The 26,915-nt window shown below is 43.3% G+C and overlaps 1 protein-coding gene across 8 annotated transcripts in view; it reads right to left on the minus strand.

Moving 5' to 3' along the window:
- The window catches only part of PDZ-GEF (PDZ domain-containing guanine nucleotide exchange factor), a 227,190-nt gene that overhangs the window by 33,456 nt on the left and 166,819 nt on the right, over positions 1–26,915 (minus strand). Inside the window, exon 1 of one of the 8 annotated variants that reach the window (XM_019047036.2) lies at positions 25,533–26,528. The exons of the other annotated variants lie outside the window; for them this stretch is intronic. Coding sequence (XP_018902581.1) covers positions 25,533–25,595 — 63 coding nt within the window. The 5' untranslated portion in view covers positions 25,596–26,528. Of the gene's footprint in view, positions 1–25,532; positions 26,529–26,915 lie in introns of those variants that run through there. 8 annotated transcript variants of the gene reach the window in all.

The following is a 26,915-nucleotide window of genomic DNA, read 5'->3' on the forward strand; positions in this document are numbered from 1 at the left end:
ATAAGTACTCGCACCTCTTCGGCTAGAATGCAGACGCTTCATGGAAAAACGCAATATGAGCGTAACCATGTTGCCACGAACCCCATAAAATATTTATTTTCGAGAACGGGTCAATAACTGGATTGCATTTTGCAACAAGGAACCAAGAGCATCCCAATGTTGCTAGGATTGTGCAACTTGCATTCTTTGCAACAAAATAACTGAAATCATGCAAATAATCGAATTTACAAAGGTAATTTTCACCATGAATTATAGTTTATTGAGAGTAAAGATGGATCTTCTTTAGATGATCAGCTTATATTTGCAAGGTAAACAAGGTTGCGCAAGCTTAGCGACAATGGAATGCTCTTGCTTCCTTTTTGCAAAATGCAATCCAATTTTTCCTTGACCAATTCAAAATTGAGAAAGAATCCTTCAAAAAAATCGTTTTATCTCTTTCATTATCTTTCCTCCGATCTGCGTTTTTGAATCTTCGCCAGAAAAGGTCTTAGCATTTGTTACTCGCGCTACTCCTGCCTTTGAAATTAACACTATTTGCACTATTAACACTATTGGGCTGATTCTAAACAGAATCATTGGCGGTGAAATCTGCCACCGCATTGTCATCAATGACGTCACCGCTGATGTCTTCGGCAGGTTTCATCGGTGATCCTCGGTGACATCATCGGAAAAAATGGTAATTTGAAAAAATAAAAATTGTTACATTTTAAAAAGTGTTTGATTCTACTTTAAAACCCGCTTTTCTCTTGGAAATGGTAAGGATACGGTGATTCTGTTTTTTCGCCCCTTCATCAATTTAGTTGGAAGCTTCCGAAAGCTGCCGAAGGCGAGAGTTGACGGAGCTGTTGACGAGTTGTGATTTCCTTTGCGCCTTTCACTGGTGGAGGGGGGGGGGGGGGAGGCGTGGGAGCGACGAACGACGGCGGGGACCCGATTACTCGCGGGGTGCGCGGGAAAATTGGGGCAAAGAGGCTCTGCTCCCGAAAAGAACAACAACATAAGATGATTGCCGGCGGCTGGGTCGGGAGTTCGGCTGATAAGAGAAAAATGGGAGGCGCGCGGCCTGACACCCCTTCCATCGCTCATTTTCCCGCCGGAAAAATGATTCGCTCACAAAGTTCCCGCTAAAAACCGCCAAGCTACCTCCAAAATATTTTAAACAAATTCTTCAGTTGCTGTCATACTGAATTGGACGTATTTCTGCTAAAAACAACTAAAGACGTGTGGGAAAGACGGGCTGCGCTGGTTAGAGCTGCATAAGAAACAATGTAAAAGGAGACGATATTACTTTTGGTAAAATGACAAGGTGGGATGAAATTTAATCGAAAGGCACCAAGCGCCAAAAACTCATGAGCAAAGCGCAAGTAACAAAGCGTTGGGGCCAGGGCTCATGAGTTAAAAAGACTCCTTCGTGGGCTTCCCCGTCGTCACGTCGTCGCTGACGTCACTGGCGCTTTATAATTCCCTTTCATTCTTACTGCCCTCAACTAACGAGCACAATCCTTCTTTCTCACCCGTCTCTGATTCCTTCTAACATAAACGCGTCCAATTTGACAGTGTTTTTTTGTAATTGACAGTATTAACATTTTTAAAAAGTTTCAGGGTAAGTTTTAAAAAGTGACTAACAGAAAAAAAATAAAATCTCGTCCGAGAGTGTGTGCTTGATTTCCGGTAGTACCGAGTTTGGTGCAGGATTTTAGGGATTTTTTTTTTAATTCAGGGTTATCGCTGAAGATGAGGGTAGAGCCCTCAAAACGCACTCACTTTTAATAAAATAAAAAATGCAAGTGAGTCCTATACATTATTACAGGGTGTCTAGTATTGTTTAAATTTTGAAAAAACCTGATATTTTCCTGATTTTGTATAAAAAAATCCTAAAAATTCCATTTTGAAAATTCCTGATATTTTCCTTCGATTCCTGGCACGGTAGGCAAAAAGCAGTAAGACTTTCTCCGCTGAGGAGATTTGCGTAAGAAAAATTCCTGATAAAACGTCCGATTTTTCCGATTTACCTGATATTTTCCTGATTTTTTCCTGATCGGCCAAAATTCCTGATATTTTCCGATTTTTCCTGATGCTAGACACCCTGTAGTACTTTTACAGCATTTTTTCTCTGAGACTCTTGACGACCTCGTTGAGGGAGAGGTGAAAGTGTCGTCGCTGAATAGTTTCAGGCCATCCTGCCCGGGCAAAAAAGCTCCGTAGCTCCCGAGCTTAGGAGCTCAGCAAGCGGCGAATAACCGGAGCTTAGCGATCGAAAATACTCCCGTCGGCGATCTCCGGGATAATAATTTATCCTCTACGCACACAAACTCGACTCCGTTCCTTTTATTTTTTCGACGAATTATGTATCGAGTCTCCTGAGAAAAACGCAGACTCAACAGAGAGGGTTTCAGTAACTTTCCCGGTTCGCGGGTGAGGTAGGAGAGAGTTCTACACTGGAAAAATAAGTAGCTTGGATCTTGAATCCAGACTCTTAAAAACATTGACAAGAAAAAATACTCTTGATTCAATCGGACTCTTTGCTTGAATCAAAAGGAAATCTGCCTAAATGAAAAGGCTCGGCTTTTCAATTCAAGGAAAAATCCAATTGAATTAAAAGTATTTTTTCTTGTCAATGTTAGTAAAAGTCTGGGCTCCAGATTCAAGCGACTTTTTCCTAGTATTGTTGCAGAGGTAAAATGTTCCTGAAATTGTAACGGTATGTTTCCAGAATTGACAACCCCTTCTTCGGATGAAAATGCCTAAAAGACCGCCTGAGAGGTGGCACAAAGCCCAGAGATACAGAAATATTCCAAGAATATTCTCTGATTATAAAATTACGATATTCGACAGTACGAAAGGATCTAGAAAAGTAAATTCTATTAATTGAGTAACATACTAAATTAAACTACAATGTTTTAAAGCTTCTATATAATCACAGTGTAAACCAAATTGGACCTTCGAAGGAAAGGCTTTTTTAAGAACCGACTATGAATACGACCCTGAGAGATGCGTTAAAAGATGCACATTGCGTATCGCATAGATCGCGACCCGATATTACGGAACGTTTTCTGCGCGCTGGTTTCCGCAGTGCTTTGCGAGATATCGATTGATCTACCATTCAAACCGATGAAAAAGGATCGACATATAGGGTGTTCGAAACCAACACTTTGATAATCGATTATTTACCACAGCGTCAAATGGAGAAATATCGATAATCGACACAGGTTTACGAGCTAAGGAAAAAAGCGCTGGGCTCGTCGGCTCGATCCCTAGCTTATGCTGCCGTGCTAAGGAAGAACGCCGTATCAACATTCGAGAGTTGCCAAATTTCCTTCGATAAAATATTCATTTTTGAGGAAAGTTATGAATACTTTTCTTTGAAATTTTCAGGGACTTCAGGTAAAATTGCGAGCTAAAGTATCTGAAAAATTGGAAAGAAAATATTCATAAGTTTACCAGGGAATTCATGTTTTATCAAAGAAAATTTGGCAACGCCTGAAGGTTCATACGGCGTTTTTCCTCAGCACGGCAGTATGTGGGTGGGTTCCTTTCAGCCGCGGATTCGGATCCCTTCGCCGAGCGGGAGGTAATGGTCTTCCTGACGGGACGGAGCGGCTGAAAGGGGCCGCGCGTAAGCTGAAACGCTCAAACTCCGAAACGGGACCGGGGGATTCGAGCTGTCTCCAGCCCGGTCGCGGCTTCAAAGGCCCGGGCGCGGCGCGGCGCGGCGCAATTCGGCCGGGAGCCCTTTTCACACCTCATTTGGCCTCCCGCCCCCGTCGCCCCCCGGGTCCGTCGAGGTGTCGGCGCTGCTCACCGCGAAAATGCTTTCACGCTACACTTAGTTTTCCACGAGCCGCAGACAAAAATGACTCGACGACCGGATCATCATCCGCGGCTGCCGTCCCGTTTCCCGCCGAAAATAAGCTCCCTCGTCCCGGGTCCAATTCTGCCATGCTAAGGAAGAACTAGAGTCCCTTTATACAGAGAGTCAAGACAACACCCCCTCATTGAGTCACAAACGGGAATAAGGATTACAGAAATTGAACGTTTTTCGTGATCTTTAATCGGCCCATTCTCAAATTCCTTTCTCCGTTCCCTCTCTTATTCAATTTGTTCCTTGCCGAATCCGTAAGTCCCTGGTCAACTCCAGATTATAATCTTTGCAATCGGTGAAAATGTGATCTTGATTCCCGTTTGTGACACTGTGAGGGCCTAAAATACGGGAACCAATCAGAAATGGATTCACATTGTCTTGACTCTCAGTATAAATGGACTCTAGAAAGAACGTCGTATGAGCCATCAGGCGTCGCCGAATTTCCTCCGATAAAACACGAATTTTCAAAGAAACTGTAAAATATTTTTCTTCAGATTTTTCAGAAAATTGTGTACACACTTTAATCTAAAATATCTCAAGATTTCAAGGAAAACTATGCACAGCTTTCCTGAAAACTGCATGTTATATCCGGGGAAATTTGACAACTCTCGAATGTACATACGGCGTTCTTCCTTAGCATGGCAGAATTTCGTCGCTTAACGGTCGGCCGTCAATCGGGTGAACGTAACCTGAAATCAACCAATCAGAAAGCTCACGCTCGACTGATGGGCGGCTTCATTCGGCCGTAACTAACGCTCGGCTGCTTAGCGAAGTACGGACCATTGCCGGATCCAGTAATTTGGCAACAACGAGTTTTCTCCATTTAAACCAATGGAAAAGAATCGATTTTCGGATGAGCCAGGTGCTCCGACAAGAATCGATTATTTAACATAGGTTTAAATGGAGGAAACCCGGTGTTGCCGAATTGCTGGATCCGCTTCTGATACGGGTCCCACAGTTGGAAAAAGAAACGAGAGAAAGAGAGAGGAAATGTATTACGAATATTCCACACTCGGAATTCAAGTGATAAAATCGGGTGGGGCGAATATTAAGTTAGGAGATCAATTCAAAACTTGTTTAACCTCAGTTTGGTAGTCTAGTTTGAATGACGAGTGTCGAACAGAGGCATTTTAAAAAGATCCCTCACTAACGATTCAGCGATGTAATCCAGTGAGGCAGAAGTAAGTTCGGGCGTCAACTCTTCTTTCCGCCTGATGATGATTGATAGGCAACTTGTTGAGCATCAAATTCGTCAAATTAATGCCGACTGATGAATGTCGGGGGGAGAGACTCTGTAAGCTGATTCAGACGATCAAAGAGCCCATTCAAATGAGAGGAATCGTGTTGGATGTCAACGGTCCAAAAATCTTTATTCTCCATTATTCTTGAATGAAAACTTAGCAAAAATGATTCGTCCGGCAAAAAATTATGAATGGAGGCACTTGATTTTGATCAGAGAATAAGAATCTTGCATGCGGTGACTAACAGTTACTGATCAAATGGACTTAGGAACTACAATTACTGGCTCAATCGTAAAAACATACACATGCACGTGAAGACAAATGCATGGTACATACATTCATAAATTTCCTGATTTCCATGACACATTCTCGTGAAATTCCTTGAGAATTGAAGATATGCCAGATGGTTAACAAGACATTCTTAGAAATAGTTTTCAGGCAAAGTGAAAATGGGTTCGAAACGTCGAACCCACGGCTGCAAATAAAGGTGAGCCAACGATTTTTATCTCACATTTCCATCATTTTCCCTGACATTTTCAGGTTTTCTCTGACTTTTTAGAATTCCCTGATATTTCCAGGTTTTCTGGGACTTTCCTTGACATTTCCCGATTTTCCCTGACTGTGGCAACCCTATAAAGGTACTCTGGGGGAAAGAAAGTTATGCTTGGTCTCTGCGAAGATAGTACGTCATACTGATTCGGCAACGGTCTCTGGAACGATGCCTTCGGCTCGGACTCCCAACTGCGTGGCAAGGAATCGTGACGCAACGCGACGCCGCATCCACGCGGGACCGACGCCCGACGCCGCCGACCGACGGGACGTCAAGTGCAAAGCCGCCAGAACCGGACCTCGAGAGCAGCGCTGCCAAACCGCAGCAAAATCCCCAAATTCCCCGACGAGGAACCAGGGGAAAAGCTCCGCGACGACGTGGCAACATCCTCGCGGAGACCGGAGAAGAAACTGCAAGCTCAACGCTCCACGTTCACCGCAACGACTCGACATTGATTGGAAGCCACCTTCCCGCGCTCCCAGATCCAGGGGGAGGGGGGGGGGGCGAGGGGCGGTGCCCACCTTCGTATCCTCGCTCCAAGATTTGAGCTCCCATGAGCGCGGCTCATGGAGAAAATGAAGGAGGTGATAGCCTGGCACCTGAAGAGCACTTACGTTTCCAATCCAACTGTCCAGGGCCGAGCTCATTGACGTTTTTTTTCACACTCGATTCGGGCGTTTTGAGGTTCACCGTTGCGCAAATGGGCTCTTCGGTGTTTATGTGCAGGGTAAACGTTGGGATTTGAACTAATTCGCGACAAGAGGCACATTTTAGTGATTGAATATGATACGATTTGAGAATTGGTGAATGCTGAGTGATTCCGGTGCTCGGTGGGTGAGTTAACCAATCAGAGGCGGTAATAGATAAACCAAAGATTTTTCAAGAAAATTGAAAAGTGGTAAATTCGTGAAGAGCGGGCAGGAGAGAATGCGACTCGGAGAACGGAGACTTTGTACACGTGGCTAGACAAATTTTGTGGGTAAAGAGGAGGGGGGGGGGGGGGCAGTTACCCTTTACCAGGGGTCTACGAACAGTGAGAGGCTTCTAATGCTTTCAATTTTTCTGAGGGACCAATAATCGTCCACGTCCCGTGGGACCCGGCGCCTTGCTACGCCATCGCAGAGATATATTTTTGGATGGAGTCAAAAAGCCACCGTGAGCCCAAAAAGTCACAGAGCTGAAAATCTTACGTAAGGATCTAGCCGAAACGGCTGTGTCCTGCGCTGCCATCCACAGCAAAACGCTGTAACTACGTTCTTAACTATTTTTGAGTTCTCAACCGAAAATATGTTTTAAAACCAAAAAACCAACTAGCATCGATCTTTCTAATAATACTAAAATAACCGAGGCGTACCATTAAGTATTCAAATTTCCAAAATGAAAATCGGGTTTTCTCGTCATAGAACAACCACAAGTGGAAAACAACGCAAAGCATTGCTCGGAGTATACGGCGGTTTTCCTGAGGAGGGCGCGCGGCGGTACGACTCTCAAAAAAGAGCAAAAATCCCTTCAACATCTGGCAACGACAGGGAGACATCCTCAAGTCACGGGACTCTGTTAAAGCATAATCCAGCATAGGCCAGCGGTTTCCCCCGGGTGTGGAGCGGGGGGGGGGGGGGGGCACGGACGCTGATGCGTTACTTGTTCTCCTTCTTATACACATTTTTAATAGTATTAGTCAGGACATTTTCGACATCATTTACTTATTGCAGTGCATTTCATGTGCAAGTTGCTCAAAAATTGTGAAAGGGGGGGGGGAGTTGGTGTTAACAACTTTAAAAATGATTTCCGAGAATCAAGTGATCATACCAAACTTCTACTTGCCGTCTTTTAAACATTTCAACAGTTTGGAATTATTGCCGCAAAAGTGTGACTACCCGCCAGTGTGCGGCGGTACGACTCTCAAAAAAGAGCAAAAATCCCTTCAATATCTGGCAACGACAGGGAGACATCCTCAAGTCACGGGACTGTTAAAGCATAATCCAGCATAGGCCAGCGGTTTCCCCCCGGGTGTTGAGGGGGGGGGGGGGGCACGGACGCTGATGCGGCGCCCCAAGTCGTAAGTCCGACTTCATTGCGTTTTCCTCCTCCCTCGGAGTGCTCAGGGCGTCTCTCATTAGATCCATTCAAACCGTGGACCGACTGCAGGAGCCGCAAAATGTCCGCGCGCTTCTTTTCGCTGAAGGCTGCTCACGTAATTCAGGGTGCTTCAAGTATCCGGACGCTCGAATATTTTTGATCCCTAAAGCTCTCCTTCATCACCTTCCCCCTCCCATCTGAAAGGAACCCCTTCTCACTCAGTGTATACACACCGAAAATCGTCGCTTCGCTAACGTAAGCCCCTTCCAGAAGAGCCCGAGGTGTAGTACGTCCCAGATGCGGCGATGACATTTTTCCCTGAGGTTTGACAAATAGATACAGTTTCAAGTTTCCTAAAAATTCAAATTTCCTTGGCTTCCCGTAGACGGTCGAAAAGGATCTCAATCTGGGTTGCCACAGAATTTAGAAAATGAAATTCCACGACATTGGTGAAATTCCCTGACAATTGAAGATGTGATGGATGGTTAAGAAGGTATAATTCAAAATAGTTTTCCGGAATTTGTTGCTTGAAACCTCGAACCCATTCTAGAAAGCAAATAGAGGTGATTTAACTAATTTTTACTGATATTTTCGTCATTTTCCCTGACATTGCTGGTAAAATTTCGAGTCAAAACTTAACACTATAAACAATTTCCAGAATTTTCCTTCGAATTATTCTGTTCACCCAAGCAACTCGCTGTGCAAGGTGATGCCTCGGTATATGTTGCCACACACTGTATAGTGCTTGAGTGGAAATCACATTTTGATTGCGCAGGGCCAGTGTGCGACACACGCGGAGGCTAATCGTGTTTTCGCGTCCGCCAATGAGGTTCAAGGGCACACCGACGTCGCTGAATTTGGCTCCGGACGATTCATGCTCATTTTATGGCTTCAGACGAAGAGTAAGAAACCGCACGGTATAAAGTGTAATAACTAATGCGACGAGTATAATCATACGAATGATACTTCACAATGCGAGAAAATAATTTTCTAGGTAGTTTTTCTGAGATTTGTGGTAACTTTTGGTACATTAACAGCGGGTAAATTACCGGACAGGTAAATGTACAATGGATCATTACAAATCAATATGAAACCTTGACTAACCCGATGATGAACGCCGAACTAAAGAAAAATACAAAATGAGCGGAACAGGAAAAAAAACATGAGGGATTAAACCTACGATACCTATTGATGAGTAAAACAAGAAAGAAAAAAAAGAAGAAAAGGAGATAAGTGAAACTATTCTAATTAATACAGTTTTATAAATATAAAAATTGATGAAAAGCCATATGATAGCATTCTCCTTCAACAAACACCGCACCTGCGAAGTCCAAATTCCAAGATTGCGGATCGGTCATCCTTTTTTCTCTCATTCTCATTTAATTTCAAAATCTCCTGTTCCTTTCTGCTCTCTACAATCGACCATATTTTGCTCTCTTGCCCCAAAACCTATGCTACATGCTACACGCATCAAAATTTAAAATTCCCTCTCTCAAAATATCCCTCAGATGATCCAATTGTAGTCATCGAAATTTTAAAACTCTTTAAGCAATTAAATTTATAAATTCAAGGTTTCAAATAAACTAACCTAACCTAACCTCTTTGATTGAAAAACGTAAGATGAATATATATTTTTTAGTTAAATATTGAACTGTTTGTCCTACATTTTGGAGTGAAGAACTACTTTCTCTGATTCATTAGAGACAACAAATACGCTACTGTTGCCGTGCAGAAAAGTGGTGATAAGCTCTAAAGAGTAGTGAAAACAAGCTGATCTGGGATTAATTTATCCCATTTCCAAAACAATAAATAAAAAAATCCACCCTATTACATTACAGCAAAATGCTAGCTGGAATATAAGCGGTAAGAGAAATTCGTAAGATAGGGGAGTGATTGGAGGGGTGCAATAGAGAAATTAATTAGAAGTGACGGCGCGCGGCTCGCAAGAGTTGCGTCTTGAATGACCTCCACCTCGCGACTCTGCCGCGATAGCGAAGAGAGCAATAAGTGCATTTGCGTATGAGCCACGGTTAGCACATGCTTTTATGTGTCTCAGGGTTCATGCCAGCATGCACTTGCTGCTCTTTCCGCCATCACGGCAGGACTTGGAGGTATCTCGGGGCGAGTAGGGCGAAAATGCGGGCGGCGGGGGTTAAACGACTTGAAGTGCATCATCAAATTTTGACGTTGAAATGTTTGCCCATTTCAACCCTGCGCGGTTCTCGCCTACGCCCTCTTGACGGGCTTCGGCTTCCCGCTCAACCGCGCGCGGCTGTCAAGTCACCCTCTCTAAAAGCTCACACTTTCAACCCTCATATCCTTCTTCTCAGACCATTAGGTTCCCGAGATTCCTATAAGGACCGGCATGTTTACGACGGGCCAGTTCTCATTTGAATTTTGACGCAATTGAGAATTTGCAGGTGTCTTCAATTTTGTGAATTTCACCCTTAAAATGATACTGCTAAGAAAACTGAGTACTAGGATATCCTTGGTTTCTAAATTGGACAATTATTGGAGAAGATATGACAAAATAACCTGATCTGCTAAAATGCATCCGTTGAAATGGAAAATGCCGCCAGATGACGCCATTAGGCGGCACATTTTTTCACTTTAAATCTATTTTTCTCCAATTTCCCATGTTAGAATTTTTTTGTTGAAAAATACTGCGAACTCAGCTCATAGGCACTCTCAGATGAAGCAATACAATTTTTGCGTGCAAATTCTCCATTGCATTTGACTCATTCTTGTGGAAGAACGCTTATTTGGACTGCGTTCAGCAGAAAAGAATCAAGGAGCATCAGTTTTAACTAGCAATTTAATTTTTTACAAGTGAACGTTTGTGCGGATCCCTTTGAAAATTTTAAGGAATTCGCTTCACATTATGCAGGAAATTCATTGTAATTTGCACTAAAATCCGCACGATTGCTTTCATATACAACGAATTTGACACCCACAACAAAAACCGAACTTGTCACCCTGCACTGGAAAAAAGAAACACATTGGATCTCGAATCCAGACTCTTGAAAACATTGACAAGAAAAAGGACTCTTGATTCAATCAGATTTAAGCTTATATCAAAGGGAAATCCGCTCAAATTAAGAGGCTTGGTTCTTGATTTAAGCTTAAATCTGATTGAATCAAGAGTATTTTTTCTTATCGATGTTTTTAAGAGTCTGGACTTCAGATCCAATGTTTTTTTTTTTTTTTTTTTTTTTTTTTTTTTTTTTTTTCCAGTGTGGAAGCACGGGGTCTGCCCGCGAGTGGAATTTGAATGAGAAGAAAAAGATAAAAAAGAGAGAGGAAAAAAAATCCTGAAGTGTGCGGACATTCATGGGTTGGACGCGAGGACGAGGGATTCGCGACTGAGGCAACACGGGAGGGATGAGCAATCATCTAATCGACAGTGGAGAACGTCGAGGGCTCCACGGGCACGTCACGGATGCGCGGATCGGGGGAGGGGGAGCGGGAGGGGGGCTGTGGCGAGACGCGGAGGTGGACGTCAGGGGCTGGTCATGACGTCATTCCACCCTCCGCCGGCCCCGCCGCACCCCATTAGCGGCCGGCGCTCCGCTCAAGATGCATACCGGAAATATTTACTCCGACCCGAAGGAGCGCCCCCCGACCCCCCCCCCCCCCCCGGGGACGCTGCGCTCTGCTCAGACATAGCGGCGCGCGGGTTAGTATCGGGACGTGCAGGGTGCACGCTTCGTTTTCGATCCCCTTTTGTTTATCGGGATCTTTTGCCGATTGACTGGATTCGAGCGCGAGAAACCTTATTGCCTCCGCCACGGTGCCTTCGTTCGTTTCGTTTAATTGCGGAGACGGGAGCTTCCTCTAAATTTTTAATATATTTCGTTGAATATTTTGGGGTAGTTTTTGAATTTTGCAACTTTTTCTAGGGTTGCCACAGATTTCAGAGAATGAAATTCCCTGATATTTCCCTGATTTTTCTGTCAAATTTTTGTAAAATTCTCTGTCAATTAGACCGCGTTAAACAGAAAGGAACCAAGCCACATCAGCTACTGCCAAATTTAATTGGGCAATTAATTCTTTGCATCACAACGGTTGTGCGGATTTTCGTGCAAATTTCAGTGAAGATTCTCCATGGTACGAAGCAAATTCCTCAAAATTTTCAAAGGAGTCCGAACAAACATTCTCTCGTAAAAAATGTAATTGCCCAGTTAAATTTGGCAATAGCTGATGTGGCTTGGTTCCTTTCTGCTAAACTCTGTCCAAATGAGGATATGCCAGATGTTGGAAAATACATGATTTGATAAAGTTTTTAGGCAACATTTGCTGTTCGAAACCGAAACATCAAACCCATTCCCGACTTTTTAAAATTCCCAGACATTTCCCGGTATTCCCTTACTGCGGCAACCCTGCATAGTGCCCGTCGATGTTTCTAAATTTCTGAACGTGTAGCTGGCCGATTAAAAAACTTCAACTTCTTGCAGAGTTGTAAACGAGTGGAATTGAGGGAAATCTTCCTGCTAAAACTGGCACAGCGAGTTTACAAGGGACATCTTGAGCGTAAGCTTTCCGCTATTTGCTATCGCGGGCACTTTTTCTTCGCGCGCACATCTGATGAGAGACCCTTATCGTGAGGCTTAGGGCGTTTTAATGACTTCTGAGCCCCCCCCCCCCCCTCCCGCGGGGCGTTCTTTCCCCTTTCGACCATTTTAAGCTTCTCCATAAACAAGAAGGAGACGGAGCAGTGATACCGAGATCCGATGGAACGGAAATGAGGATCTTTCTCGTGGAACACCGCATACGGGGAGGAAGGTAGTCTCATTGAGTGTTTGCTGAAATAAAACGTGGGATTATGAGCTTTTTTCGTGACACTGAGAACCGAGATAGTCCGAGAAACAAGAGCGGAGTGGCTAGCTCCTATTTTGGTGCAAATATAACACAGTCACTATACCTAAATTGTGGGGTTCGAAGTCCTTTCTATCAATTTTTCTGCGAAATTTGCTGGTGTTCGTATGAGAATGGAGTAATAAATGTATTTAAAATTCCGGGATTTTTTCCAGATTCCGGAGGGGACGACGAATAATTCATCATTAAAATTCAGTTTTTATCTTAAAGAAATTAGGCAACGTCCGAATACAAAAGTGCGGCGTTTTTCTTCGGCCGATAGTAATAAGGCCTGACTTTTCCGAGGTCTTGCTGGCTATTACAGAACTTATCACCCCGTGCTACGAGAATAAATGGACGGATTTAAGCAGGGCAGCCGAACTACATAAGACGTTGCCTAATTTCCTCTCATTCTTTATTTTAACTACATAACAAGTTGCCTGGTTTCCTCTCATACTCTAGATTTTCAAGAGGAGGCTAAGCAACGTCCTGATTTGAGATTTACTCATCATTTCATGCTAGATAATATATTTCACTCGAGGGGAAGTGTCCCCTCCCCGCCTCTCTTCCCCACCCGGTGACTGACGCTGCGCTGTGCTGAACGGTTCAGCCTGAACCTTTCCCCTATGTCTGACCGTTCCCCTTTCCTCTGTCAATCGAACCATGCCACCGCTTACGCATTGTCGCTCGCCCACCCAGGTACCAGGGTACATACCTAGCGGCCAGCGGTCAGTTGATGACAAATCTCGCTCATGCTCCCACGCAACGCATAGATTACGCCAGCAAATTATTTTCCGAATGATTAGAATTTCTTCGATAGTAATTTTCTTTATTTATTTGACTGTACTTTTTCTCTGCTTTACTGTGTTTTCCTTGGTTCTCTGCTGTGTTTTTCTTAAATCTCCTCGGTGTTTTTTTATCTTGCTCATGCTCACACGCAGCTGAGCTCAGATTACCCTAGTGGAGTCATTTTCTTTGTTATTTTTCTATATATTTTTCTCTGTTATACTGTGCTTTTCTTGAATCTCTTCTGCGTTTTTCTGTCTTTTCTTTTCCTTTCTGTTCTAATATTTCTTTTCCTATCCTTTGTTCTCTGAGGATATTTTTGATAAAATAAGCATGAATCCAGCTTCAATGATGACGTATTGCAGGACGTGTCGTCTGGCGACACAATAAATTCGCTGTTTAACATTGTGCGTCATAAGACGAACTTTCGACCTGTCAATGTAAATTTAATGGGTTTTGTGGGATTTCTTAGGCCCAGCTCAATTGAATAACGGCAAATCAAATTTTGAGTAGCAGGCCCACCGGGAATATAAATGAAATTTCCCGCTGGGTAACTTTTTATTATTTTAACAACACTGTAAAAAAGGGAAATTTATATTAATACTTATCATTTAAGGAAGCGCAACTAAAATTTCAGTAATATTTTTCAGAAAAGTAAAAAAAAAAGTGGCTAAAGATGGTTCCTCACTTACTCGTGGTGTTGGCTGTTTCTGCTAAGTGGGAACCGTCCATTTCAAGATACAGTCTATCTCTTGCCCCGTCATTATTATTCTACAAGTTAATTGTGGAGTGAAAATTTAATAATGTTTTTTATGAAATCTTCTTAATAAAGTGATAAAAAATTCGCAACCACTACAAAATCGGCTCGCGAAGCGAGCCGAATGTCACTCGCGTAGCGAGTGACCGGGGGTCCAGGGGGCGCAGCCCCCCGGCTAAAACCATAGGAGTAATGCGTAACGCAAAAAGCCCGAGACGCGAAGCGTTTCAAAAGGTTGAACCGCAAGCAGGATCAGGAGCGTATCCCGTAATTCGCTAGAATTTGGAGGAAATTCACGAAAAGTTTCGAAACTGTGTGAAATCTGTTGGTGAAAATTCTCCATTGAGCTGTTTCCAATTGGGTAAATCCGTCCGGATCTTCCGTGCTGCCGTGCTAAAGAAAAACGCCGTATACACCTTCAGGCGTTGCCAATTTTCCTTCGGTAAATTATGAATTTTCGAGAGAAGTTAACGTTTTTCTTCCAATTTCTCGGAAAATTTTGTTCGCAATTTTACCTACAGTTCTCAATTCCTCGGAAAAATATTCATAACTTCTCTCAAAAATAAACATTTTATCGAAGGAAATTTGGACATCTCTCGAATGTTCACACGGCGGTTTTCCTTAGCGCGGCAACGTGTTCCTCCGGCCTGAGCCCGTTGCCTGGTCGCTGAGAGGAGAGCCCTAAAAGGCAACAGCGTTTGAAATTCGAAACAAGGCTCGCTCGGGCTTAAACACGGCGAAATAGATTGAAACATTCCGTGCGAAGATTACTCCCAAGCCCGGCGCCGTCCCCGCAGCGCACTTTCCAGTTTCCAGCCGTATTCTCCATGGGCTCGTCCACTAAATGAACGGGTTAATTCTTAAAGGGAACACGTCCGTTTGGCGGATGGGCCCCGCGGTGCGGGAAGCTAGCGCCGCTCGGGGGCTCTCCTCCGAACAGCCCTGTCCCCTTCCAGAAACGCCTCGGATAAATTGTGACGCTCCCCCTGAAACTTGAGCACCTGTACCCCAATTCGGCTACCCCTTTCCGACTCCCGTCGACAACCATCACCCTGCCGTGCTAAGGAAAAACGCCGTATGAACCTCCAGGCGTTGCCAAATTTCCTTTGATAAAACACGAATTTTCTTGAAAACTTGTGAATATTTTTCGCCCGATTTTTCAGATAATTTGCTCGCAATTTCACCCTACGTTCCTGAGAATGTCAGGTACAAATATTCATAAATTTCCTTATAAATAAACATTTTATCGAAGGAAATTTGGCAACTCTTGAATGCTCATACGGCGTTTTTCCTTAGCACGACAGCACAAATCTCCTGCTTTCTTGCCTCTATACGAATCATGTGCTCCCATTCCATGTCCGTTAAAAGTTCCGGGATTCGCAACTTTTTCGCTCCAATTTCTCGCGCTCCATGACCGTCGAAAGCTCCGGGATTCTTATTAGATTTTTTCAAAAGTTCCGAGAAAAATTCGGTAGAGTCTCGAGAGTTTCGAAATTCGGTACTAGTTCCAGGAAATAGGAGCACTGATACAAATCAAAACGACTTGTAAAACTTCAATATATACATTTCAAGATTTGCTGCGTGTATAATTATTCAAATAAATCGACGGTGAAGTTCCGAAACCACATGTGTCGGTTTTTGGCGTGGTAGACTTTGTGTCATACATCATGATTTAAACGGAAATTGAAATCAATGGAGAATTTGTTCTCAAAAATCTCCATGCTTCATCTGAGAGTACTTAATGAGCTGAAGGTATTTTTCATTCTTGATTTCCGAAATGGTATAAATTATTGTGAAATAGATTAAAAAGTGAGAAAATATGCCGCCTTGTGACGTCATCTGGCGACATTTCCTATTTAAACACACATGTTTCAGCAGATTAGGTTATTTTGTCACATTTCCCCCAATAATTGTTCGATGTAGAAACCAAAGATACCCTCGTGCTCAGTTCTCAGAGCAATCTCATTTTCAATAAGAAATGTACAAAATTTCAGACACCTGCAAATTCTTCACCCTTAAAAACTACTACGGTTTTTCTTCTCGATCCGAAGAAAATTTTAAGAAAACTTCGGGAATAATGTTGACTTATACTGCTTTAAGGAAATACTACAGGAGCAGAGATTTTAAAACATCGCAAACGAGATGCGTGGTTTGGCAGTTGCACCGTCGATATGTAAATAAATTGTGACTTGACCCTTGAGTCTTGGATGCGCGACAGAAAATATCGCCCCTTTAAACAGGAGTTCGGTTTCTAATACCAGACCCGACGGCTCGACATTGAGAAATTACAACGACTAAAGCGCGCACCGTGCTGTGCGTGCAATGCGTGAAGTAATCCGACAGTCTTGTAGGCGCTGAAACCTTTCACGCCAACTGATCGACTGCACCGCGTTTTGCGCATTGCGAGAAGTATTCATGCAGGCTTGAAGGCGCTAATATGCGTTTAGCGCTGGGTCAACCGCTCTGTTATACTTAAACTGAGATTTGTGAATTTATGGCGATAGCGAACGAATTTTGCTACAATACTGGCTTCTCTTTAGATTATCGGGGAAACAAGCGGATCCATAACACTTAGAGAAACATTTCTCCTTTTAATTCCGGAAAAATATAAAATTAAAGAATAAAAAATAATGATCAAGTGATAATATTATTCATATCTTGTAAACTTTAAACCAAACCTTAAAACATCCAAATGCATTTGCATTTTGAATTTGCGGAAAATCCTAATGTGATGGAATTTTTTGGACATTTTTCCCGAGTGCAGCGCTAAAAATGGAACAGAAATCAACTAAAAAACTTCCCGCGATATGACATAGCCAAAAATTTGCAGGTCTGTGGCATCCGTTCGATTTTACTAAAAGAATGCAACACTTGATACCTCACTGGAAAAAAGAACACATTGGATCTAGAGTCCAGACTCTTGAAAACATCGAAAAGAAAAAATACTCTTGATTCAATCGGATTTTTGCTTGAATCAAAACGAAATTCGCTTAAATTAAGAGGCTTGGTTCTTGATTTAAACTAGATTCTGATTGAATCAAGAGTGCTTTTTCTTTTCGATGTTTTTAGGAGTCTAGACTCTAGATCCAATGTGTTTTTCTTCCAGTGTACTTTTGGCTGTGTCTCAGGGTTCATAAGGTGGAGTTTTCGGGAAGGAGCAGCTGAACTATACCTCTCTGGGTGCATTGCATTCGTTTTTTGCCAAACATCTCGAGTAAAATCAGCATTTAAGCAAAGTTCAAGAACTCGGTGTCTGATCCCTTCCGGTATGGGTTCACCTTACCCAGCGCCTTTACGCGTATCAAGTGGCGACTAGAGTCCCTTTATACAGAGAGTCAAGACAACATCCCCTCATTGAGTCACAAACGGGAATAAGGATTACAGAAATTGAACGTTTTTCGTGATCTTTGATCGGCCCATTCTCAAATGCCTTTCTCCGTTCCCTCTCTTATTCAATTTGTTCCTTGCCGAATCCGTAAGTCCCTGGTCAACTCCAGATTATAATCTTTGCAATTGGTGAAAATGTAATCTTTATTCCCGTTTGTGACACTGTGGAGGCCTAAAATACGGGAACCAATCAGAAATGGATTCATATTGTCTTGACTCTCAGTATAAAGGGACTCTAGTGGCGACCTGATTCCCTTCCGGCGAACAAAGGGAGGCAACTCGACAACGGCGCTCGGAGAGCTTTTAACTTAAATAAATTATACTTTAATATCTCCTCCCAATAATACACCTGTATCTTGCTTCCGCTCCTCCGCGCGTCCCAGGGGCGGTGGCGGAGGGACTTGATTCGACAACCCTCCCGCACCCCCGCCCCCGCGACCCTCGCTCTGAATTTAAAGGCTCACGAACGCGGGGATGCGGGGATGCCTCCCTGGGCCCGTGCGCCGAGTCGCTGACACACAGACCCGTATTCCGGCTCGGCTCCCGCTGAATTAAAGATCCTGCCAAGCTACGAGCTGCGACCCGCTTCCCGCTTCCTAGCTTGTATCTCCCACTTCCCATTAGCTCGTCGAGCTCCGTCGTCGTTGCGTTGCCGCCATTCACAGACAATACTGCCGTGTTAACCCATTGACTTATGATTTAATTTGACCCTGCCGGGCCAGGAATTACGATTTAATTTGGCGTAAATCAGCAACTTTGAACACTTCAAAATAATCCAGAAATTATTTCTCAAAGGGTGAAAATTGACAAAATAAGCATTCTCAATACAACGTTTGAGAAAAATGGTGAAAACTTTGAACACAGTGATTTTTTTATGTGGTTTATAGCTGTCAAAACCGCAAAAATCGCAAAATCAGCGAAAATCAGAACATTTTGAAGTTATTTCATGTGCAAACGCACAGTAATATGAAAATACCGTAACAAAACAAGAAATTACCGTACACAATAAGTCATAGGGTGGCCACACTACTCATATAAACATTGATGAGAACGCAATATACCGGAGAATTGCCGAAATAACGCAAACAATCAGCGGACGGCTCTGAGCCGTCATTTCAGAGCTGGCCCAGCGCTGCAATGACGGTTGGGAGCCGTCATTTTAAGTCAATGGTTTAAGGAAGAACGCCGTATGAGCCGTCAGACGTTGTTATTGTTCCTTCGAGAAAAACCAAATTTACTGGGAAAATGGCGAATATTATTTCCAAAATTTTCAGACAGTTTTGTATACAATTGAATCCAAAATATCTGAAAATTGCAAAAAAAAATGTGCATGAATGTCATTTAAAATACATGTTTTATCGAGGGAAATTTGGCAACGCTCGAATGTTCATACGGTGTTCTTCCTTGGCATGGCAGAATACATCTTACACTCCCGTCATAGTTAAGAGAGCAGTAAGTGTCAAATTTTCCAAATCAAGTCTGCTTCAAAATACCTCGGACCTCTTTTAGATGACTTCGCTGAAATAGCTAACAGCAAAATTCATCTTAATTGTATAGAACTGAAACATATGAGAAAGCCCCAAGTGACCAAAAAATGATGTGGTTTCAGACAAAACAGCCGTAAATGACATTATTCCTCCAGATAGCCAATGAAAAACAGTGCTTTCAAGTAAAGTTCCGCCCTCTTCTGCCACTTTCTAACCTGAGAATGTGCTCGTTGGGTGTCCGAAACGCAACCACGTAAGTATGCAGAAGATAACACTCACGGCTGTCTCGCCTAACACTAAGCATTGAAATTGATAGACAAAGCCATAGAAAAAGAAGACGTAGGGAATGTGGAGCTATCCTATTGGTTGAAAAGGGTGGTTCTCATAGGCCAAGTAGGAAAATAATGGACTAACTCTTTTCAGTTTCTTGTCGGTACTTACCTCCTTCGTCTATTGCAACTGCCTACTTCCACCAATAGCTTTATTGGCCATATGTCTTCTCTGTCTATCGCTTTGTCCATCAATTTTAATAATGAGCCCGCTATAAGAAATCAGCGTTTGTAAGAGATAGTGCAACTTTAGAAATGAACCTAGTGTTCCTTGGTCAGAGAAACGTGGAATTATTTGCCTACTCATTCACCAAAATACCAAAGGTGACTATTTTTCTGGAGCTCGCGCGACGGGGCAACCTCGTTGGGTATTACTTCGGCTCCCCTATCGAATGACTCGTGGGCTGAAATTAGGGCGAAAAAGGGGAAACGGTGGATGCATCCGCGCGCCCCTCCCGCAATCCCTCCATCTACTCCGCTCGACCCTGCCCGTCGACGAACTAGGCGTGCTCCCTCATCGGTGATTCCAACTTGTTGCACGCGAGGGCAAGTTCACGGGTTCCGTGCACGGTGTTCAGTGGCGTGGCGTCGCGTGCTTTGCGATACATCGATGGATCTGCCATTTAAACCTATGGAAAAGGATCGATAAGCAGGGTGTTCGCAATAAAAACCTTAATAATTGATTCTTTACCATAGCTTCAAATGGGTAAATATCGATGAATCAATCATTCGAGCCTCGCCACTGATGGTATCCGAAGGCATACGGTTCCTCTTTTCCGAGATTCAAATAAATTATCGTTGAAATCAAGACTTCCTCGCCAGCCTTCGTGCGGTTCCAGCAATAGCGCTTTCTTGGAGTACACTCTTCCCAACTTGAAGACGAAGCATTTCGATTGGGCCATGTATTGCGATAGAGAGCTGCTGGCATTGTGATATTACTGTTAAAAAAATAAAAAAAGTAATAAAATGATGCTCGGATATAGGAGATGTACTCGTATAAATTCGTTTTAGTAGGAAAAGGTCGTCTTTAAGCGAGACAAGAAGTCGGAGTCAAGACCAGGTGTTTCAATTCGCCTTCAATTTTTATGATACTTCAAGCACATCCATTTAGCACGAATAGTGGTATCAAAGAGCCGTGTGAGTACAAGAGTTCTGTTCTGTTGACATCTCTCGCTCTTTTACATTTCAACAGTATTTTTAAGGCAATTCTTTCTGCATTCCTGCTCCCCTGATACGCTATCGATCTTCCCATAAGAATTGCACATAATAAAGGACTTCACATACGTAAAATATAAATATTACGTCAGATTTAGGCCTACGTGGGCAAGAGAGCGCCTAATCAAAAGAAAGAGCACTTTTTCATGGCGATTGCAAAAGATGCAATAAATGAGTTTGCATATAAATAAAATGTTACGCCAGAATCTGGAGTGGTTTCTTAGGAGAACGTCAATGATTACAAACACGGACGCGAGTGCGATAGTTGGCAGAGAAGTCAGACTGCGAGATTTTTGGCGACTCACAGTGAAAGTCCATTTTATTTATTTTCACTTTCGCAGGACCTCTTCCTCTCTCGAATCAACACTCTCAAGCAGTTTCCCTAAATCAAAATCATCCGTGAATTTTCCGAATTCCTGATTTGTTTGGGCTTGACCGTCGTCAATTCACAACAAGGCGCGGAGAGGCCGAGAACTATGTGTCAACAATCGAAGTTGAAACGATAACAATTTTCCGAAAACCCATTAATGAACATAAATAGATTGGAGCGGGACGCTATGACTTTTAACGAAGACCCCTCCAGGGGTAAACAGATAACCCCTATTTTTTCTCGTGGGAAACTTAAACACGGCGCAATGCACGCTACACGACGGGACATGAATGGGACTGAATGAAGGTCAGGTCAATATTTTCATTGATAATCCATGAATGACCAACGCTGCCATTTTCACGCGGTTGACACCGCATCGATCTTTGCAACCGTGTCTCAATGACTGATACGAAAGCTAGGGTGAGGCAATCATTTTTCGCGGACAAGATGAGAGCGTATTGACAAGTATTAGGCTACTCGCAGTATTATTATGTACGCGTAAGCAGTAGATGCCTAACACCGCACAGTAGATCGAGTCAATAGGAGAGGTCGGACAAAATTCGGAAACTTTAAACGCTTATGACTCCGTTCATTCAAAACTATGAGGTTTTAAAAGTGGTTCACGTGGTTTTCTCGTGAAATTTCCTGCTACAAATACCCCTTCAAATTTTAAATGTGACGAAATAAACAACAAAATTTGCAGTTTTGGTCAAAAATTTCTTGTGTAATTGGCTCGATCCACTGTGCACCGATAGGATGATAGTTATTTTTCTTTCTAAAAAAAGGTTGGATTTGCAAGTTTCCGACGATAGATTACATAAAATTTGGCGAGAAGCATGAAATTACGAAGCTTGCTCACAAAGGACTTTCAAAGTTCACAATCATAGCATTTTTATAATATATACATTTTAGAGTCAATTGGACTTCATTTTGCGATAAGAAACTACTATTTCTAGCTCATCAATTAAAGCACCCAATTGCATTGGAGAACTAGTGGCACACGTGCTGTTAATAAAATGAGCCAAAACTTGTTTTTGCGCATTGCAACTGTTTGTCGTTCTCAAACACGTAGATTCACTTGGAGCGTCATGAATATGGGACACTAGACAAGGTCTGAATTAGAAAGAATTATCACATAGTTTCTCATGGAAATTTAAAATTGAGAACGATTCTTACGACGGGTGGTTCGGAACTCAGCTCCTGAACTAGATATTAAGGCGTGTTTTAAGAAAAGATATAATTGAAGCTAGACTTGCAGATGACCATTGTCCAATGTCATTTCGCCGCTCAATCATTGTTTAATTATAAAAACTTATGTCTTGTTCATGTGTTGATTGCCTTTACTACAGGAACCACCCATTTCAACCAAAAGAATCGTTCGATACTCCTAATGTCTTCTGCTTTGTCGATTAATTACAATAATCAGTCCGCAAAAGTCAAAAAACGAAGGGGGGGGGGGGAGTTTGTCCATCATTTTCTCCCTTCGACTACAGGAACCACCCATTTCAACCAAAAGGATCGTTCCATACTCCCGATGTCTTCTGTGTCTACTGCTTTGTCGATTAATTTCAATAATCAGCCCGCAGAAGTCCAAAACCGAAGAGGGGGGGGGCGCCCGGAAAGAGGGCGCGTTTTCAACTTATCCCGAAATTCGAGCGGGGGCAGCAACGTTCCTCGAAGTTGATGGCGCGGGGGAAGTTCCTTTCCGAATTCGGGGGCGAGCGGGAGTCTGACGGGGCCGGCGGGGGAGGGGGGGAGGGGTCGAGGGCCAACTTCGGCGGCGACTTATTATCTCTTAATTGCAGCGCGTTTAGTTTCGCGAGCCGGCTCTTTCCGCCCATGCACATTCATTGCACTCGCGCTCACGGCTGCCCGAGTTGCGACTAACAATGAGCTGGCGCGGCCGCTGATCCGCCGCGAGTTCCGAGTTGGGGGCGCCGAGTTCGAGTTGGGCGGGTTGCCGAAATTTTCGCCCGAGTTCCCGCCGCAGCCGCAGCCGGGGCGCCGGGTGTTGGCTGCTTGCTCCGTCGTCGAGGGATGCTGCGTTCGGGGGGTTGCCGCTTCGCAGAGTCGAGATAGAGTCAGGGTTGCCGTAGAATTTGGAAAATGATATTCCCTGACACATTTGGATGAAATTCCCTGACAAATAGAGATATGCAGATGATCATAAAGACATAATTAGATATAGTTTTGGGGCCAAATTTGTTGTTCAACACGTCAAACCCATTCTACCTAAATAGTAAAGAAGGTGCTGAGAAATTTTTTCCCAGGCATCCTCGTCATTTTCCCTGACAAATCCAGGTTTCCCCTGACTTTTTAAAATTCCCTGACATTTACCGGTTTTCCCTGACTATGGCAACCCTGCTAACTGTAGAAGAAAACTCAATTTTGAAAAATTTGGTCGTAACTGCTCTTTTGCGTACACTGGAAAAAAAAACACACATTTGATCTAGAGTCCAGACTCTTAAAAACATCGACAAGAAAAAGTACTCTTGTTTCAATCAGAATCTAGCTTAAATCAAGAACCAAGCCTCTTAATTTAAGCGGATTTCGTTTTGATTCAAGCAAAAATCCGATAGAGACAAGAGTATTTTTTCTTGTCAATGTTTTCAAGAGTCTGGACTCTAGATCCAATGTGTTTTTTTTCCAGTGTAGTGTGGCAGATGACGGTCTAAGCATGCAGATTTGATGGAATGCAATCCAAGATTCCAACCACGACGAGGCAACACCGATCCGAACTTAACAGCGCGTTGGAAGGGCTCGATGACTTCGGGTGGACCGGGAGGGGAATTCCATGCCCCCCTCCCCCCCGCTATCACCCGACCACCCACTCGATTAGCGTATTGATGTGTATTGTTCATTGTTAACGCGGATAATATGCGGACCGGGGGTGGCCGGGGAGGGGGTGGAGGGGGGCGCTAATTGGGGAGCGGTCCTCGTCGGCGTCGCTAATTTCGGAGACACGAATCCGGAGTCAGCGGAAAAGCTCAACCGCTCGCGGTTCCTTCGCGGCTCCGCGCAAAGTTTCGCATTCCGAAATGTTCGCCGAATAGTTCCACGTGCCGCTCGCCGACGAGTTTCGAAACCATTTCCTCCTCCGGATCCCAACGATTGAGCCGTGTTTTGGAATGTTAAGCCCCCCCCCCCCCCCCCCCCCCCGTTCCCTTTGCAGTGTTGAAGAAGGGATCCGTTCATAATTGAATCCAGATTCGCCCCCGATAAGAGGGTTCAATGGTCCATTCAGGGTCCCGTCATGAATCTCCTGTCCACTGCGAAAGTACCGTAACTCGATCCAAAATTTTGCAAGTTTTCCCCACACATGATGGTCTACTATACTGCAATGCTAAGGGAAAACGCCGTATGAACATTCGAGAGTTGCCAAATTTCCTCCGATTAAACGTCTTATTTTCACGCAGAATTGTGAATATTTCCTCTTGAAATTTTCAGATGATTTAGAGCTGACAGCGAATAAAATTCTCTGAAAAATTGGAGGGAAAGTATTCACCGATTTCCCTGAAAATTCTTATTTAAGCAACGGAAATTTGGCATCGGCTAGAGGCTCATACGGCGTTCTTCCTTAGCAGGGTAGTATACTGCCGTGCTATACGTAAAATCGCCGTAAGAGCGTAAGAGGAAAACCTCTGATCTTATGCACGAATCACAAATTTGGAACACAATTGCACAGGTACATTCTTGTAAAAAATTGAATTGTTATTGAATCAATATTGAAACCCTGGAATGAAGTTGCGTTCCTCCGTTCGCGAAACGACGAATAGGCACCATCATTGAGAACAGTGGCGTGGCGTGCTTTGCGATATATCGATTGATAGGCCATTTAAACCCATGGAAAAGGATCGATAAACAGGGTGTTCGCAGCGAACACCTTAATAATCGATTCTTTACCATAGGTTTAAATGGCATAACAATCGATATCTCGCAATTCACGCCACGCCACTGATTGAGAAAGGCATAAAATCTCGCATGGCAGCCGGCCCCGCGAGATTGTGACTGTCTGTTCGATCGATCACCGCACAGAATTGGATCTTGAGGCAGCGTGAAGTACGAAAAAAGACGTATCTTCAAATGGACTCGCAGGTATACTTAGGTTGTTGTGCAAATTTCTCACCGGAGATTAATCTCGTTTGCCTAATGACGTCCAAATAAGAGTGTGGAGGGTACGGGAAAGGTGGTTGACGCGCACTAACGCACGTGCAATCACTCAAGTTGACGACAAACGCCCAGACGAGGAGCATTAATCAGATGCAAGGAGCCCAGATACCATTCAAGAGTCAACGCGCTTTCGGATCCGTCGCCGCGTCCAATCAGAGTTTACCCCTCTCACGCTCCATTATGCCCCAACTCTCCCGTGCCAAGGAAAAACCTCGTATGAGCCTCCAGGCGCTGCCTATTTTTCTTTAGCAAATCACGAATTTTCAGGAAAATTTTTAAAAAATTTTCTTCAATTTTCGGATAATTTTGCTCGCAATTTCACCTAAAATTCCTCGAGTGAAAATGAAACATCATTGAATCAATATCATTTACTACGTGTCCTTCAGTTAAATATATAAATAAAATAAGAATAGAGAGATATAAAGAGGAAATAAAAAAGTCATACCTTGCAATACAGAATAGGGAGAACCTTCACGCATCCGAAGTCCAAATATACCCACGCCCTCATTTTAAAACTGTACGCACTCGAAAAATTGTTCCTTACACCCGCTCACGATTTTTGAAAAATCCTTAAACTACTTGCACCGGGTGTGCGAGAAAGTAAAAATACGGAATGATCACGAAACGTAACACGAACGAGGGTCCGAATCACCCACTCAAAACCTACTTACGGATTGATAAAAAATTGACAGATAATGTAAAAACAAAGGGATTCCACCAACAAAATCATGCCGTGTTTGTTTTTAATAAAAAATAAAGCGAGAAAATTATGAAAAACTCGGTTCTGTCTTTATCGCACAAGGCTATAAGAGAATGGACTAGTAATAACTCTCCAGAGGAGTCGCTATTAGAGGTAGAAAAATAAAATTTAAAAAAAAAAAAGATTTCACAGAACCATAAACAGGAGTTGACGTTTGAAAGCACGATAGCGAGAATGGATTTTTTGAAATGCTGCCAGGGCGAAAAATACTATCATTCCCAACCCACAAAGAAAAGAAACCAGATTGAAATTGAAAACCGGTGGGACAGCTTCAAACGCAAGACTCGTAAAAATTCCTGCGAATCAAAAGCCGGGCTCGCCGGAAATAGCGGAAACAGCGTAAGCTAAGTATATGATATCACACAGAGGAAAAATTATTTTTAATAATAAAATTTTAAAAAATATTCTTCTAATGAAAAAAAACGCGATCGGAACTACCGCCGGACGAAATGAGTGGCAAGCAAAGAGTTAAGTCTTTCTGTCCAAGGCCACAAGATGCCGAGTGAAATCCACCCCGAAAAACCACCGCGGGCTGTCGCCGAAAAACCCTGGTCCGGAGTAACGACTCATGATCGGCGTGTACATAGCACGAAAAAAATGTCACAAAACTGGCTGGGAAATTGTCGAAAGCCAACTCGTTTGGAATCGGTCCTTTGGCCCGGAAAAATCGAGACTGACTGAGCGTGGAAAGCTAGATTTAACGGTGAGTTGGTCCGAGTGCTTGACAGTGTTGTCACGTGGAAGCAGCTTGCAACGACTATCTCACGATGACCGGTCCACGAAAGGAGTCGCGGTAGATATTCGACTATCGCGCAACATATTCTGGGAACGATCGATGCATATAATTTCAAATTTTAACAACTAGATTGATTACTTTGGAACAATCGAATTTTCATCTTCTGCATCAATCAGAAATAAATATTCGTGCTGAATATCATCTTCCAAAATATTAAAAAAAAGTCAGAAGTACCGTTCTCGATCGGCTATCGATATGGTTACACCGAAATCAGTTGCAAAATGGAATCCTGGGTTTCATTCATATCAATTTATTCATTCAAATTATTTAGT

This window comes from Bemisia tabaci, chromosome 3, assembly GCF_918797505.1.
Source record: "Bemisia tabaci chromosome 3, PGI_BMITA_v3".
NCBI lineage: Eukaryota > Metazoa > Arthropoda > Insecta > Hemiptera > Aleyrodidae > Bemisia > Bemisia tabaci.